Here is a 16,712-nt window from a genome sequence, read left to right on the forward strand (position 1 = left end):
TGTCATCACACAAACAGTAACAAGAAAGTTTCTATCCTATTCATTCTCTTTGAGTGAAGCCCCTTGTTTAACTAACTTCTTTCCTGTTTAGTCTTTTGGATTTTAACTCCACTTATTACTATGTATGTGTAATCTGTAGCTGAACGAGGACATTTAGCAAATTATTACTTAAATTTGTTTCCTATACCTTTTCCTTAAATAATAAATAATAATGATGACAATGCTTTATCACTTTTACTGCTGACTTGTATACCCTTTCCTTTCACCTATTTTCATCCCGTTGAAAGAATTTTAAAACAAAGATTCCAATATATTTTTAAATTTGTGTTCATGTAAGCCCTCCATTTGTTCCAGTTTCACTAGCTAGTAAATAGTTATACAGCTCATGTCACATTGGTTTTGTATTACCATTTTGAAGAGGCAGTGTTGTATTCCCAGTCTTAGTTACATCATTTGTTGTTAACTGATACTTTGTGTATAAAACGAAATAGTATGTAAATAAAACAGAAAGAAACTTCCACATGGGAAAAATATATTAAAAACAAAGATTCCAAGACTTACCAAGCGGGAAAGCGCCGGCAGACAGGCACATGAACAAAACACACAAACACACACACAGAATTACGAGCTTTCGCAACTGGCAGTTGCTTCGTCAGGAAGGAAGGAAGGAGAGGGAAAAATGAAAGGATGTGGGTTTTAAGGGAGAGGGTAAGGAGTCATTCCAATCCCGGGAGCGGAAAGACTTCCCTTAGGGGAAAAAAAGGACAGGTGTACACTCGCACACACACACACACATATCCATCCGCACATACACAGACACAAGCAGACATATTTTTGCCTTTAAATATGTCTGCTTGTGTCTGTGTATGTGCGGATGGATATGTGTGTGTGTGTGTGCGAGTGTACACCTGTCCTTTTTTTCCCCTAAGGGAAGTCTTTCCGCTCCCGGGATTGGAATGACTCCTTACCCTCTCCCTTAAAACCCACATCCTTTCATTTTTCCCTCTCCTTCCTTCCTTCCTGACGAAGCAACTGCCAGTTGCGAAAGCTCGTAATTCTGTGTGTGTGTTTGTGTGTTTTGTTCATGTGCCTGTCTGCCGGCGCTTTCCCGCTTGGTAAGTCTTGGAATCTTTGTTTTTAAACGAAATAGTATTTATAACAGTGGAAAGTAAGTTGGTGGTGGTGTACACTATGGGGGCACATTGTGTAGTGCTATGTGCTGGTCCAGTTTTTGGAAATAAAACATTCCTTGATAGAAGTAGTACATCTGTTTTTCTTGCTGACGAAACTGTAACACTTGTTTTGAAGGTTTATCTGTAATAAGATGAAGCGATATGTGCTTTTAATGTAACGTAAAACTTACAGGAAACCAAGCAGGTCAGGTGGCCTAGAGGTGTAGCCTACCACAGTAATTTCTTATGAAGATGTGTGTACGCTTTTGTAGAGGGAAAAAAATCAACCCAATAGTTTTGCAGAAAGAAACTGTATGTATCTCAAGAATACACAATCTAGGCATGTCAAAGACGGAAGAGATTTGAAATTTCAGAAATTGTGGTATTAGCACAATGGAATATAAAGGAATTAGGACAGAGTGAACAGGGAATTACAAACAGAAAAATGTAGATATAGCTGTCGTAATTGAAACAAAAAGAAAAAGAAATTGTGTAAAATGATCAAATGATTGTATAATCTACAGCAGTGTAAATCAAACGACAAGAGCATGATCTGTGATCTAGAGCAGGGTTTCCCAAACTGTGTGCCACGGGAACCAAATGAGTTTTGCGAAAACCTATTATTAACGTGGCATTTCTGTTTCGGCATTTTGACGATACTAATTTGTTTTTAAAACTTTATTATGATTTCCATGTTATTAGCTATGATTTAAAATCGAAGTAATCATGGAACAAAACAATTCTTTCTGAATTTTTTTAAATTTTTTTTAACTGTCAACATTAACAAGGTTTACCATTAATTTACCAGCATTCTCAAAGTGTTCCATCAGAGTGTGAGTTTGGGAATGCCTGATCTAGAGTCACTAAATGTATTAGCAATAAATGAAAAATAAAATTTATGTGACTGAAAGAATACTTACAGTATGAAAGAAAACAGATAATGCTTGACAATGAGAGTTGTATATGCTCCTAAAGAAGGGGAAAAGGAAGAAACTGATTTTCTTTATGAAGACTTGAAACAGTAGACAAAAATAAATATGACCACTTGTTAATAAAAGGAGTTCTGAATGCGTGTGTTGGGAACATGCCAATACCCAAGTTGTAGGAACATACGAAGACCACACAGACAATAAAGTACTCGCCAAGAATTAGGATTTTGCAACATTTAATAGTATGAAAATTATAATCATATTCTTTGGGGGGAAAATTCGTAAATATACATGGAGTGCAAGAGGCCATCAGTCTCTTGTTGATTATTTGATAGTAAATAGAAAACCTGTTGGCTAGATGGTAAAACAAACATATTACACAACACCAAAGAAGCAGTATTTAAAGTTTATCTTTCACGAGAAGACATTGGTCCTCTATGCCAATGAATACATGCACAATATCGACAGAATGAAATCATCCAGAGGAATGGACAAACATAAAATGGGAAAATTTCAAGTTGTGTTTTGACAGCAGCAATGGAGGCTGTAGAGGGAAAGAAGAAAGACGACTTATTGCTGGACAGATTTGTTTTCAGTTATAGAAATGATGTGAATGGAAGTCAAGAGGTTATGGAATGGTTTACAAGCAAAGAGGAGTTGCTGCAGGAATAAATATACACAAAGAGACTTCAATAAAGCACTGCCAAGAACTGTGAACTGAATATGACTAGCAGAAGAAATAATTATTTCAGATGAAGGGCATTTGTGTATCACGGAGACAGCATTATGCTATGTGAGATACAGGAGGCCCTGGAACATGAAAACCAGGAAAGCTAAGGACCTGATGGAATCAATGTAGTATTCATTAAATACCGAGGATTATTACAGCTGAGGCTTATGCCTCATAAATGAATGCTGGAAGATTAGAAATGGTACCTGACTCATCGACGAGAGCGGAGGTGATACTATTCTACAGAAGAAGAGGAAGCAGTGTCCGTGAGAACTATAGAGGAATAAGCATTCAAAATGTTTTTTTATAAACCCTATGCAAGAATTATTAACAGTAGAATGAAAAGGATGGCTGACACCCTCCTGATGAAGAAACAAAATATGTTTGGAAAGTGATCAATTTATAGTGACTGTTTCTGTTGCACAATAGTTAACTGAAAATGACAATAATACAACTTGGGACTCAAACTGAATTCATTTTTCAATGTGAAGGGTACGTGTATTCTGACAGATGTTGACATTAACAAAGAATGACTGATTAATGTTATGGTGAATTATAAACCAATATGAAAGGGAGATGTAAGACAATCAAGAAACAGATGGCTTCAGTGAAGACGGAACAGGCTGTGTAAGCCTGCTCCATGACATGAAACTTAGATGTGGTAATTTGAGTGCGCTGGTAATATATTGCATCATTAAAGTACAATGTCTCAAAAAGTTTAATTCAGTTACCCATATATTCTGCAGAAATTTCAAAATAGATTTTTGATGCTGAAAGTTACTTTTAAAAAAGTTAATATCATTTTCTTCTGACTTGACTCTACAATTTTAAGTTGTCAGGTTTTAAGCCTGGACCCTAATTGACACTGAATTTAATGTATCACACAAAATACAAGTAACTGCAATGGACATTTATTTATTTAATTTTTTCTTTAGTTCAACACCTGTGAGAGTGATGTAATGTCCCAAAACATGTTATAACATAAAATCTCCTTTATGAAAGGAAATCAGATGGAAGAATGTAAATAGCAATGTGCACAATAATAAAATGTTTAATTAATTTCAGTTAACAAGGGCAGTGTGCTCATAAGAAGGTGGGTGATGAGTTGATGAACAATGACAGAGCAGTGTACCATGTGATGGCCCAGCCAGTAGCTCCATTCTGCAGGGTCTGTGTGTAGCATGCTTATAGAACATTTAATGTTGATTTTCATATCAGTTTAGGTACAATGAAAATACTTAGCTGTAGTGTTCGTGTTGGCTGACATAAAGTGTACACCCAATTATAACATCAAAAATTGTCAGCAGTAGTTTTCTGAGCATTGAAATTAATCTATGGAGAGTCAGAAGCAGGAACAGTGGCCCAATGTGGAGCTAACCACAACATTGACAGTTAGCAGGTTGGGCAATGGCTGTAGAGTGCAGCTCGGGACAGAGAGCGCACATACTCTATGCTGCGAAGTATGTGTGTCCTCCTCTGTGCAGAATGGTTTGTGCTACCACAACTGGCAATTACTGCCTGTTCACCAGAATGATTTGGGGAAACAATGTGAGGGGAAGTCATAAAGGTTTAATGAGCTGCTTGAAAATTTGTCATGTAACTAACCAGCTGAAAAATGCCCCTGTCAGAGCACAAAAAAGGCAAATATGCTCCTCTTTAAAAGACTGACTGGTAAGTAGGAAAGACTCTGATAGAAGAGTGGGGAATCAGCTGCCTCATTCTGGTTTTCTCACCAACTATTTTGTCATACAAAACTTATTCATACTCTTTTAACATGGACATTCTATATCCTTTACCCAAGAATCCTTCACCAGTCTCTCGTTGTAGTGAAACCTCCATACTCGGCATCTCCTTCTCACTCCCACTGTCTCTATGTCCCTCCCCCACTGTCTCCTTTTTCTGCCAAGTGCACTGCCTCCTATCTGTCTTTCCTGGTCAGTGTCTTTGCTACTGTCACTGTCTTCATCCTTTTCTCTCATTCTTCCTTACCAGTGCTGCTTAAACACTATCTGTCCCACTGCCATTGTCTTTCTCTCATTCTTTTCTTTCTTCCATTGCCATTGTTTCGTACTTTTCACTTACAGTCTGCTGTCTTCCCCTTCAACCACCATTGTCTCCTTTTTAACACATGGGTGTTGGGGATGGGAGAAAGTGGAAAAATTTTCTTGTTTTAAATTTCTTCAGTCTGGGGTAGGGGTTCAACCCCCCCTACCCCACCCCCAACCCTATATATGGTCTCTCTCTTGCTCCCACTGCTACTGTCATTATCTACCTCTCTTTCTCCTATACTGCCACTGTTCCCTCTCTATTTTGCTGCCACTCTCTCACTGAACGTCACTATCTTCTCTCTCTTTGGTTCACACTGCTGTTGTCTTAGTCTTCCTCTTTTTATTTTTCACTGCCATTTTCTGCATACCACTATTATTGTCTGCTCTCTTTTTCTCTTTCACTGGCACTGTCTCCTGCACCAGCACTGTCTCTCTGCTACTCACATTCAGTACAAAAATGCGAACATGTTTGCATGACAAATTTTTTGTTGTGGAAGGCAGACTGAGGATTAAAGAAGCTGATTCCCTACTTTTCTGTTAGTCTTTCAAAGAGGAGGATGTTCTCCCTTTTTTGTGCGCTTACAGCTTTTTCAGCTAGTTTCCTTCTTTGCCCTGTTACCACAGCATGTGCTGCTTATATAAAATTAATTTTGTAGGTCAGTAAAGTTTTGATGTTTTATTTATACATTGACACATTTACATACTTGACACACATAAACAACAAAAAAGTTCACATAGTATAGGTCAGCACAGTGTCGTGTCCCATCTAGTGCAAGTTCATTTTACCCTACTTTACATGAAAATGCACAACATTTTTAGACTGCACCTATAGTATACCAAAGAATGCATTATTTGGTTTGCAAGCACAAAGAATTTTGTATGACAGAAATTTTATCAGAAACTGCTCATGAACAAATGTTGCTTTTATAAGCTGCCAAAGGCCCGTCCCAGACCACAACTAACACAAGATAAGCAACCAATTTGCTCAGTTTGCATGGGCTGACCCTGTACTTTTGGATACCTACAGTTTGCCTGTTCTTCAGATATGTTTGCAAATGGTCGCTGGGTCAAAGGCTATCCAAAACACATGGCACCTTATCTCTGTGATCAACAGAACCCAAGATAAGCACCCTTGAAAAACTGTATTTTAGAGTGCAGGTTTTTGGAAGAATTGACTTTTTGTTTGTTGGTAGGTGCATATCGGTACTGCTGTTAAACTTCGAAATCCTTCCACCACAGTTCTGTATCAAGCTACAAGAGGAGCCATGCTGTCTTGTTTTGGCTGCTCTGGCAGTGTATTCTTTTGTGTGGAGATTTCAGTGTATACCAGTGCTACAGACATGTACCTACCAACAAAAAAAAGTCCTTTCTTCTGAGGTTGGAACTATTATTATCCCTTGTAGATAAAGAAATCTCATTGGCTGGAATGGGTAAACAAGCATTGCAAAGTTTTTGAACTTCTCAACATATTTTAAACACACACAATTGTATCACCAACATCAAATTGACAGTATTGTTTGCTGTTCCGTTTGACTTGGTGAATTAAATTCCCATAACAGGTTAAGTGGGCTCACGTATTCTGGGAAGGAATAAAAGCAGATTGTCTATAGAGAAGCTTTCAACCTAGGGTTTCAAATCTGCTGTTTGTCATTAACAGTCTACATAAGTATAAGGAAATGTGTATTGTGAATACACTGCTGGGAGACGAGGAGACTAGTGCACCTAGAAAGATGTCAGATTTTGATCTGATGACTGGATATGGCATCAGGTAGATAGATGTACTGATTATGGTTTCAGCGTCATTTGCCAACAGATAGCACAATGGCATAGCAACTAGAGAGCCCTTTGTGTGTACCCTTTAATACGAAATGCTCACAGCTGGAAGGTTCAGTTTCATGCCGATGTGTGAAGTAAGCAGGCAACCATGCCACGGAGATACACTCGTGCTGTATACAGCCAAATGAGCCATTTTTAAAGAGGTCAAATTGTGGCCTTCAAAGTGGCTAGATTGTCCTTTTAGAGAATTGCCACACATGTTGGACATGCTGCGTCAGTCGTGTGACAATGATTAGTGGTCAAGTGAACATTCTCACACCGGAAGATAAGGTTCTGGATGTCCACACAGTACAGTTGCCCACCTGGATTGTCGTATTGCAAGGGCAGTAGTGGCAGATCGTACAGCTACACGGCACAGATAATAATGCTTCTGAGCCCAACATGTCAACACGAACTGTTGCAAACTGGTCATTATCAGTGGTACTCTACTAATGCTACAGCATCAGTGTGCATGCTTCGCCGGGTATCGTCACAGGATCGCTTGTGAGGCAGTATGGCATGCCATGCAGTGAAACCAGATCCTGCCTGTATGCAAGTGACTGTCATTTGTGGGTATGTCATAGGCCTGGTGAGCACTGTGTTGTAGAGTACACTCGTCCAGGACACACTGGCCCCACCCCAGGCCTTATTGTCTGGGAGGCGATAAGCTGCATCTCTCGTTCACCTTTGGTTTTTCTGTTGCGGATGCTAACTAGCACTTGGTACGTGTAGAATGTTCTTAGACCAATTCTTTTGCCGTTTTGCAACAGGAAAGTGATATGTTGTTCCAACAGGATAATGTTTCCCCCCACACTGCCTGTGAAACTCAGTATGCTCTGCAAGATGTGCAGCAACTACCCTATATAGCATGATCTCTGGACATATTGCCAGTTGAGCACATTTGGAATATGATGGGACGAGAAGTGGCTCATGAAACTAGCCAACCAACAACTCTTAGGTATAGCAGGCATAGACAGTATACGCCATCTGTACAATTGATTGGCAATATGGAGGAGTCCTCATATGAGAACAGTAAGAACAAAAGCTACTACGTCTTACATAGGGCATTTATTAGTAGTATAAAGAATATATGAGAGAGAGTACAATATTTTGAATTTTATTTTGTGTAATGAAATTGTTTCATGCACTCAGGGCACACAGGATTGAAGTATAATTCATTGGTTATAGAATTCAGGTGTTCTTCATTGCAATCTCTGCTCTTCCTAGCAGACCCATATTATTTCTTTTGTTCACTCATCTTATTGAGTATCTAGGCATTTACTAGCCACATTTAGCATGTGGTAGCAAATCCTCATGAACCACATAAGGTTTCTAGTGTCATTTCTGCAGAGAGCAATCAGAGAATCCATCAGGTGAACCCCTCTCATTTGCTCATAGTCTCTAAAATTCTTTTCCTTTTGACTAAACTGGGTGGCTATACTTTCAGGTTCTCTTTCAATGTATGATAAATGCAGTAGTTAACAAGGAAGTTGTCAATCCATCTTGTCACAGTAATGACCTCTTAGAATTTCAGTCTCAGTGCTGTTTGTTATAATTGTTACATTGTTATCAATATTATTGTCAGTATCACTTGGAGGACATATCACAAGTATCAGTGAGGGGGAGGGAGTTTGCTTCAAGTGATGAGTCATTGTCAGCCATCATCCAAACCAACTCATCGTTTGACTTGGCCTCCAAAATTTGTATCATTTTTGCGTCCGTTATAACCTGGTGTTACTTTTTTCTTCATTTGTATGAATTATACCATCCTGAATAAATTTTGGTTGATGAATGCGGCCTTTCTAAAGGAATGATATAGCTTTGCTTACTTTTGAGAAATAACTCTGCAAATATTATTCGTTATGTGTGCATATTTGAAATTAATTGTCTGAGGTTTGGCGAAAACCACTAGCTGTATTTAGTGTATATCAGAAATCACTACTAGACACAGTACGACATATGATAAAATACAGTATTATAAAAGCATAAAGGGGAAGAAAATCAAAATTCTGTATGAACTGAAGCCACTAATGGAAAGTCCTCATATGAGAACACAATAGATTATTACGAAAATCGATACTTATACGATTCAGATATCTGCAACCCATATCATATGATCTATAATAAGTAACAAAAATGCATTACAACACATACCTATGCAGAGATAGCAATATTGTTCTCGCTGATCAATGTAAAACTTTCATGACCGAGCTTCATGGCTACACCAAGGATAGAATGACTAAACTAAGCTTTCCATACGCCAACCACTTACACTGCCATCTTGCGGGTATTCTTTGCTCATGTAAGTTACCTGCACTTTGTCACCTCAGACTTCAAAAATGAGAGAGATGCTTCCAAAATGTAATTTTAACTAGTTTGTGCCTAGAAAATTCCTGGGAAGCAATGTATATAAATATGAGATACAAATAAAATAATCATGGAAAAGTTTGGAATAATTATTTAGGCTTCTTGTGAAAGTTAATGAATGAAGAGCAAATGTGTTTGTAAGAGCATGTTACTCTGCTGGCTTTTTCTCAATGTACAACATAGTAAATATTATATGAATATGTGGTAATGCAGCTAATGGTGAGGTCTTGTTGTTCTGTTGTTCATTATAGGTATATCGTGATGCGGCGTGTCTTCATGATCCTTTCCTTGTTGTACCTGCTGCGTTCCATCACGATGTTTGTGACAGTCCTTCCTGTAGCCAGCACAACATATTACTGTTCACCTAAAGCCAATGCTACAAATGGGTACATAGTGGCTCAAAGGGTGTGGCAGTTGATATCTGGTTTTGGGCTTTCCATTAATGGAAAGCACACTTATTGTGGTGACTACATTTACAGTGGGCACACTGTCATTCTTACCATGAGTTACCTCATTATTGCAGAATGTAAGTAAAAACTTTCTTATGTTGATTATAGCTAGATGTGAAAAGGCTTGTCTCAGAAGTTTATTTCCAGTTTACTGTGCAGTGGAATCTTCTTACACCTTAATCAGCATCTTTTCTGCAAAAAATGTTGATGCAAGAGCTATAGAATCCAGAACTGGGAATAAACTTGTGGAAATGTGCTGTATTTTGTGCAGGAAACTTGTCTGATCCAGTAATTTTGTTCTTTTCAACCAATTTTCCTGCTCCTGCAGACTTTCAGTGTAAAATATGATGATTAAAATAACACAGATAGTGGCACATAGATCTTCATTACCATGTTGCTCAGTAAGGAAAATTCGTGTACTATATGAAGTTGTCATTTTTCAGATTCACCAAAGCGCTGCTTCCCCGTTCATTGGATTTCGTGGATTGTTTCTGTCGTTGGGGTTATTATGGTGCTTGTTGCTCATGGACATTATGCTGTTGATGTTATTATAGCGTACTATGTTACTACAACTTTGTTCTGGATGTATCACACTTTGGCAAACAATGCTAATTTGAAGGTGAGTATAATCTAAAGCTATAGTGACTGATGCCTAAAATAAATGTCGAGCTGTGTTATATTTTGATTTAAAAACTTTTATTGACTTACCGTGATTAGGGAGCAAATAATGAAATTAACCACACTAGATGATGCACAAATGTTCTGTTAGTTTTCACTCAACTTCATATTGTAGTTATTTTTTGTGTTAACAATAAAATAAGAAAAAGATAATCACTCCCTGTAGGGCAGAGGTTGTGCAGTTTGCTGAGCTCTTTATGCATGTTTATTGATTGAGGGGGTTATCTTTTCATTCCTTCTAAATAATTATTGTATGTGTTTAATACCTACTGTAAAAGTACATGCAATATATGTAATGTTTCAGCAAAATGGACCAAACAATTTCCTTGCAAGGTTGTGGTGGTTCCCAGTGTTCCGGTATTTCGAAAAGAATGTCGGAGGGCCAGTTCCGCGGCAATATGAGTGGCCCCTGCCTTGGCCAAGATGGTGCCATGGCAAGCACCCCAACAGGAACAGTTAGTGATTACTACAAAACTGTTTTGTATACCAGTGTGCTTGCATTGTTTCATCATGCACAATTCAGGGAACAGTGTAAATTTGGTGAAATATTTATTTCAACTGAACGGCTGGAATACTTTAAAAACATTTTATATGTGAGAGAGTGACTTTTTAAGTGAAAGACTGAAAACGCAAAGGGAAATATATAAACATGAGCGACAAGGATTCTAGGAACATTAGTATTATTCGGCAGTAACTGGCTCTTGTGTACTGTTCCTGTATATTTTGCGTGTGCCGCCGTGTTCCTATTTTGTAATAATTTATTGAAATAAAAAAAGAAAAAAAACTGTTAAATGCAGATACATGAGGGGGTAAAGAGAGTCTGTGTTCATGTTTGTTACATCGAAACTTGGAGGGGGGAAACTGCTACTACAAAAATAGTGTGTGTGTGTGTGTGTGTGTGTGTGTGTGTGTGTCAGGGGAACTGTAAGTGTTTGTGTCTGTGGCGCAAAAAGAGTTGTGCTACTTTGTTGTTGTGATAGCAGATATTTATTTTATGCTCTACCAGGGAGATGGAAGGGATACTGTCTGTATTTGTTCAATTTATTATACATATTGCCTTAATAATCAGTTTCATCTTTTGTAAATTTTATGTACACCAATACTGAGAGCAGCACACAAACTTAGAGCATCAAGAGGGGGAATACAACAGTGTACAAATCAGTTTTAATTTATTACATCTAGTACACTTCCTGCACTGCGATATTTTGTGACCTTTAATGTCGTGGAACTTTATATTTCTTTTTTTTAGTGTTTTTGCAGCTCAGTTCCAACAAATGTATATTTTTGAGAAATTGTATTTTCAGTCTTAATATAGTGTGACCACGAGTAAATGTTCGGCAAAAACTATTGCACAACTAAAAGTATTATCATTAAATAAGATAACTATGATAGTTGCACTTTTATTTCAAACAAAACTCAAGAGTGTACTCCATGTAACGGAATTTGTATTCTGTGTGTTTTGGATAAAGGAAATAACTTCCTTTTCATTGTAAGAAGCTACTGATACATACATTTTTGTAACTGTGCCAATTATTCTGCAGCGGTAAATGTTTGCAATTAAGAAAAGAAATATATTTCAATAAAATAATAAGAGTGATTGCTTTGACTTACATACATAGTGGAATATTTAAGATAAAACATACATAACATATTTCAGACAGGATGTGGTGAAGATTCAGTCAGTAATTTTTGCCCATTTGGAGTACATTCTCACTGCCATTACCTGAATGATTAAACTTCAGTTTCACTTATCTGGCTGTTCACTCTGAGGTTTGTCCATTGGCTATATTATGTATGTGAATAGCTTTTTAAATGTTTTACGTTGGACAAGGACTGAATTTATGGTTTGAAGGAGAAAAATGGCTTTTATTTTAGACTGCAGCTGATTTTTCTCTCTCATCACATCAGCTTTGCGTTTGTATCAGCATTTCATAGCTGTCTTATAAAATTATCAAAGTTTATTGCCAAATGGTTCTAAATATCTAACATGTTTGTGTGTGTCTCAAGATGGTGTTGCAACATGTGGTGATAATAAGTCTACACATAGCTTGGTTGAACTATCCTGTCTATGTGCACAGTGTTGACATAATCACTGTTGTAATGGAGTATCAGTGATTCTCCTTAAACATTATTTTATCATTAAGAAATTTCTTCCAAAGAATAATCTGAAATTCGAGTTCTTGAACTTATTAAAGGGCAGTTTATCCCTTTGATTAGTATATTTCTGTAGAAATTTGCTATTTTTTTATAAACCCAAACTAGTCTAGAATTTTTCATTATGTGGAACTCCACGTCTGTATATTATTGGACTGGAGAGGAAAAGCTTCCATCAGTTTCTTTTAAGTGTGTCTGAGTGTACTGATTTACTTCTATTGCAAAACCGAAAGAAGCTATAATAATAATATGCGAGATGTAACATCCACACTTCGATTTTTTGTAGTGCATTTGATCCTTGGAACATCACCGAAGTCATACTCCCTTTTAGCAGCTTATGAAAACAGTTAAAAATGCAGAAGAGAGGGAGTAAACTCATTTTCAGTTGCAGTTTTCTGAGAATTGCTCTCTTAAACTTATTATAGCTTCTACGTGTTTTAGGCACAAATAATACTTAAAAGTAACAGGTGGCAGTTATTTCTCCAAGTCTAGACTAGAATAATTATGTGTGCCTTGCAAATACTGTCCAAACAGAAATAAAAACCTTTTTCTGACTATCATTTCTGATATTTTTTGGAACATGAATAAACAGTTATAAAATTTTTTACTGGCAGATGTTTGTATCTAAAGTATTGTTTCTTCCTGATCTTGTGTAGAGACATACCTCTTATTTTCCTAAACATAGTGTAAAACAAATCTATTATTAAGGAAATATTTTTACAAGAGTTAAATTGAAGAGCTTTTATTTTAAAGCAGTGTTGTCATAGTTAAAGGATTTATGCAGTTTCCGTATCATTTCAAAATAAATAAATATATATATTCTTTATTGGTAAGCCAGCTCTTGGTTAGAAATATTAACTGCTGGTTAAATATATGTGCTGGTGTTGACTTTTATTAAGATTATTTACCAATTACCAACCTTGTATTAGGTGTAAATTTAATAAAAATGTACACATTCCAGTTGAAAATGATTTCGAACTGTAATGCAACCCACTTACAACCCTTCACACACATTTATTTAAATTGACATTTTTTTTCTGCATTTGCCCTATTGCACTTTGTTCTGAAATTAGTATTTTACCAATCTTTGGAGCAGGTAAGTAATTTATGTATAGCAGCAGAATAAGTTTATTTAATTAAAACACCCATCTTAAATGTACGTGGGACAGAGTGAAAAGAATAAAAAAGGTAGGAAAACCAAATTGTTAACTGGATTAAGAAAAGGTGGTATTTGAATACCATTGTCAGTTATGAGGTGATATAAGTGAATACACACTCCTTAATTTCTTGCCTAGAATAAGAAGGTAGTTCAAACAACAAACATTTTATTTACCAGCTCACTGGTCAGTGTTGTTGGTCACAAAACACTGCATTGTTAGCTTTGATTGGTGGTGACATCATGGAATTTTATGCATTAGTTGGGTCTACAATGAGGCCATATGAAAACCTAGAAACTGATAAGTGAGGTGCTAAAGTGGCTAGTGCCAGGAAGTGAAGCATATCAATTTTTTTTTAACTAAGTGATGCATCCAGGAAGTAATTTTGTCCTTCCTTAAAATGGTTGTAACTAGTTTCAAATAACATTAGTTTTAGAAATTTTCACAGCCCATGAGACCACATTCACTTCTTAAATGATATTTTTTACACACACTTAAATGTGCATTCAAATTGTGATGATTGATTGAGACAGACACACACACACACACACACACACACACACACACACACACACACACACACACTGGCTCCATTTAGTCCTTGCATGCCCTGCCAGACTGCACCCCCCCCCCCTCTCTACTTCCCTGCCCCACTGCAGATTGCTTTCATTCAATGTGACAGTTGCATACGGGGCCAAGCTGCCAGACGGTGGTCATGTGCCTGAGGTGTGCTTGCTTGTGTGAATGTGTTTTATTTTTTGAAGAAGGCTTTGGTTGAAAGCTAAACGTGTAACAGTCTGTTAGTTGTGCTTATCGGCAACTCAATGTGTCAACTTTGCGATGAGTAGCAATCTAGCCTTTTCCTAACATTGTTGATATTCCAACCAGGAGTTTCCATTGTTTAAAATTAAATCATTTAAAAATGAAACATATTTCTGTAACAATAGTTGTTGGTATTTTGATTCGGCACTGCTAACTGACGCAAGCAATACTTACTTACTTCTCAAAGTGAAGTACTAATGTTTTATGGGACACACAACAAAGCACTCTTTCGTGAACAACAAAGAACATGCATTGTCCGGACACAATCAATATCGAATTGGTACCTTTAACTTAAGATTTGTACATTTGACAATTATAAAACACATTCTGTTGATCATGCATTTTGTTATGATCAATTACGAAAGTAACCAATTGTGCATCTTCAAAATACAGTGAATCTAGTAGATGAACATCTTGAGCCTATTACCCACAACCACTCTTCTATATATAAAAGATACCGACTGTTTTCTCTAGCGACACTCTACAGTTCCTGTTCCTTTACGACACAGTGTCCTGCTTGTCACTATTTTGACCTTTACTAATGTCCCTAATGCCCATGGCCTTACTGCTATTGAACGCTACCTTTCCCAACACCTGACAAACTCCAAACCAATCACCTCGTTCCTAGTCGCCATGACTTTCACCCACAATTATTCTCCTTTGAAGGCATCACCTAAAAACAAATACGGGATACAGCTAAGGACACTATCCTATGCCAACCTATTCATAGGTCATCTAGAGGAATTCTTAAACGCCAAGAATCCCAAACCCCTCACCTGGTTCAGTTTCACTGAAGACATCTTTGTGATCTGGATCGAGGGTGAGGACACCCTACCCAAATTCCTTCAGAACCTCACCACAACTCCCCCATTTGCTTCACCTCGTCCTACTCAACCCATCAAGCCACTTTCCTTGACAGTGACTTCCACCACAAAGATGGCTACATCATTCTCTCTGTTTATATCAGACTTCCCAATCACCAGCAATACCCCTCCACTTTGACAGCTGCCATCCATTCATACCAAGAAGAAACTTCCATTCAGCCCTAGCCACCTATGGCCATTGTAATCTGTAGTGAGGAGCAGTCCCTCTCGAATTACACCAAAGGTCTCACTGAAGCCTTTATGGAATTGCAATTACCTTACCAATCTTGCCTTATATTTCCAGTTACCCAACACCTCTCAAAGCCTCACCGTTCCAGCCACAGAGGAGCATTTCCCATTACCACTCACGACTGGAGTAACTGATTTACATTCTCTGTCTGGGTTTTGACTACCTCTCGGCGTGTACTGAAATGAATGTCCTACCCACTATCCTTCCCTTAATGTTATTCCATGCCTGTTGCACTTACTCAGTATCCTCGTCCATCCCTAGACAACCCCTGCTCCCAATCCCTTGCCTCATGGCTCATGTCCCTGTAATAGAACTAGATACAAGACCTCCCAAGATACATCCTCCCACCACCGCCTACTCCAGTCCTGCCACAAAGACAAACTGTGGACAAGAAACAACTGGAGCTCATGTTGCTGAGCACGCTGCCCAGTGTCCTTTATTTCAATGGCTACTTCACAGCCTATGACATTTGGATCCTTCCCACGATCAACAGCTTTCTTTGGGAACTCCCTGCATATATCCTACATTCCTGTAACCCTCCTGGCCTCAACCTTCATTAGTCATTGCTCTTGTCCAGCCTTGCCCCTTCCCTGTTCCCATCCCCCCCCCCCCCCCCCTCGCATCCCTGCAGGCTCCCAGCAGCACTTTTATCATGCACCACCCCTACCTACCCTGCTATCCCTCCTTCTCCCCACCCCAGCCTCCTCCTTACCCCTAACATTGCCTCTTGCATAATGTGCTACTGCTCACAGTCTGGCTCTGGCTGCCAGAGACTTTGGTCGTGTGTGTGTGTGTGTGTGTGTGTGTGTGTGTGTGTGTGTGTACCATGCTGGTAGAAAGGTAACTTTCCGACAGTCTTTTAGTTGTGCCTTTCTGCCACTCGCTATCTCCAGTCTATGGAGAGAAGCAACTATCCTGACTTCTTTTACTTCAAATTTAGCATATTCTCTAACTGATCTCTCATTTTTAAGGGGATTGTTATTGTTCAAGTAACAGATTTCAGTTATTGTTTTTTCTCCAATGAATTTGTCTCTGACCATGCCATCCTACCACTTCAGTTCGTTCAGAAAAACTATTTTTTTTCTCTTCAAACCTTGTGTGGTCCTTGGATTCCCTTCCAATAGCCTTACCTAAAAATTATCTTGTGTTGCCAAGCATTCTATCAAAAAGGCCACAATTCCCAATTCCTTCTACTACCTAACCCTCACCACCTTGTTCGTACATAACCACGTCATCCAAGCAAAGAACGTACTATACTGTCATATCTGCCCCTTACTA

At 38.1% G+C, this 16,712-nt stretch overlaps 1 protein-coding gene across 4 annotated transcripts in view; it reads left to right on the forward strand.

Moving 5' to 3' along the window:
- LOC126335085 (phosphatidylcholine:ceramide cholinephosphotransferase 2-like) overlaps window positions 1-13,310 on the forward strand; it is a 302,261-nt gene extending 288,951 nt beyond the window's left edge. For all 4 annotated transcript variants that reach the window (XM_049997983.1, XM_049997981.1, XM_049997982.1 and 1 more), the window contains exons 5-7: window positions 9,313-9,587; window positions 9,954-10,129; window positions 10,493-13,310. In XM_049997983.1, coding sequence (XP_049853940.1) covers window positions 9,313-9,587; window positions 9,954-10,129; window positions 10,493-10,648 — 607 coding nt within the window. In that variant the 3' untranslated portion in view covers window positions 10,649-13,310. The remainder of the gene's footprint in view (window positions 1-9,312; window positions 9,588-9,953; window positions 10,130-10,492) is intronic.
- The last annotated feature ends 3,402 nt before the right edge of the window (window positions 13,311-16,712 follow it).

The sequence above is a fragment of the Schistocerca gregaria genome, chromosome 2, assembly GCF_023897955.1.
Source record: "Schistocerca gregaria isolate iqSchGreg1 chromosome 2, iqSchGreg1.2, whole genome shotgun sequence".
NCBI lineage: Eukaryota > Metazoa > Arthropoda > Insecta > Orthoptera > Acrididae > Schistocerca > Schistocerca gregaria.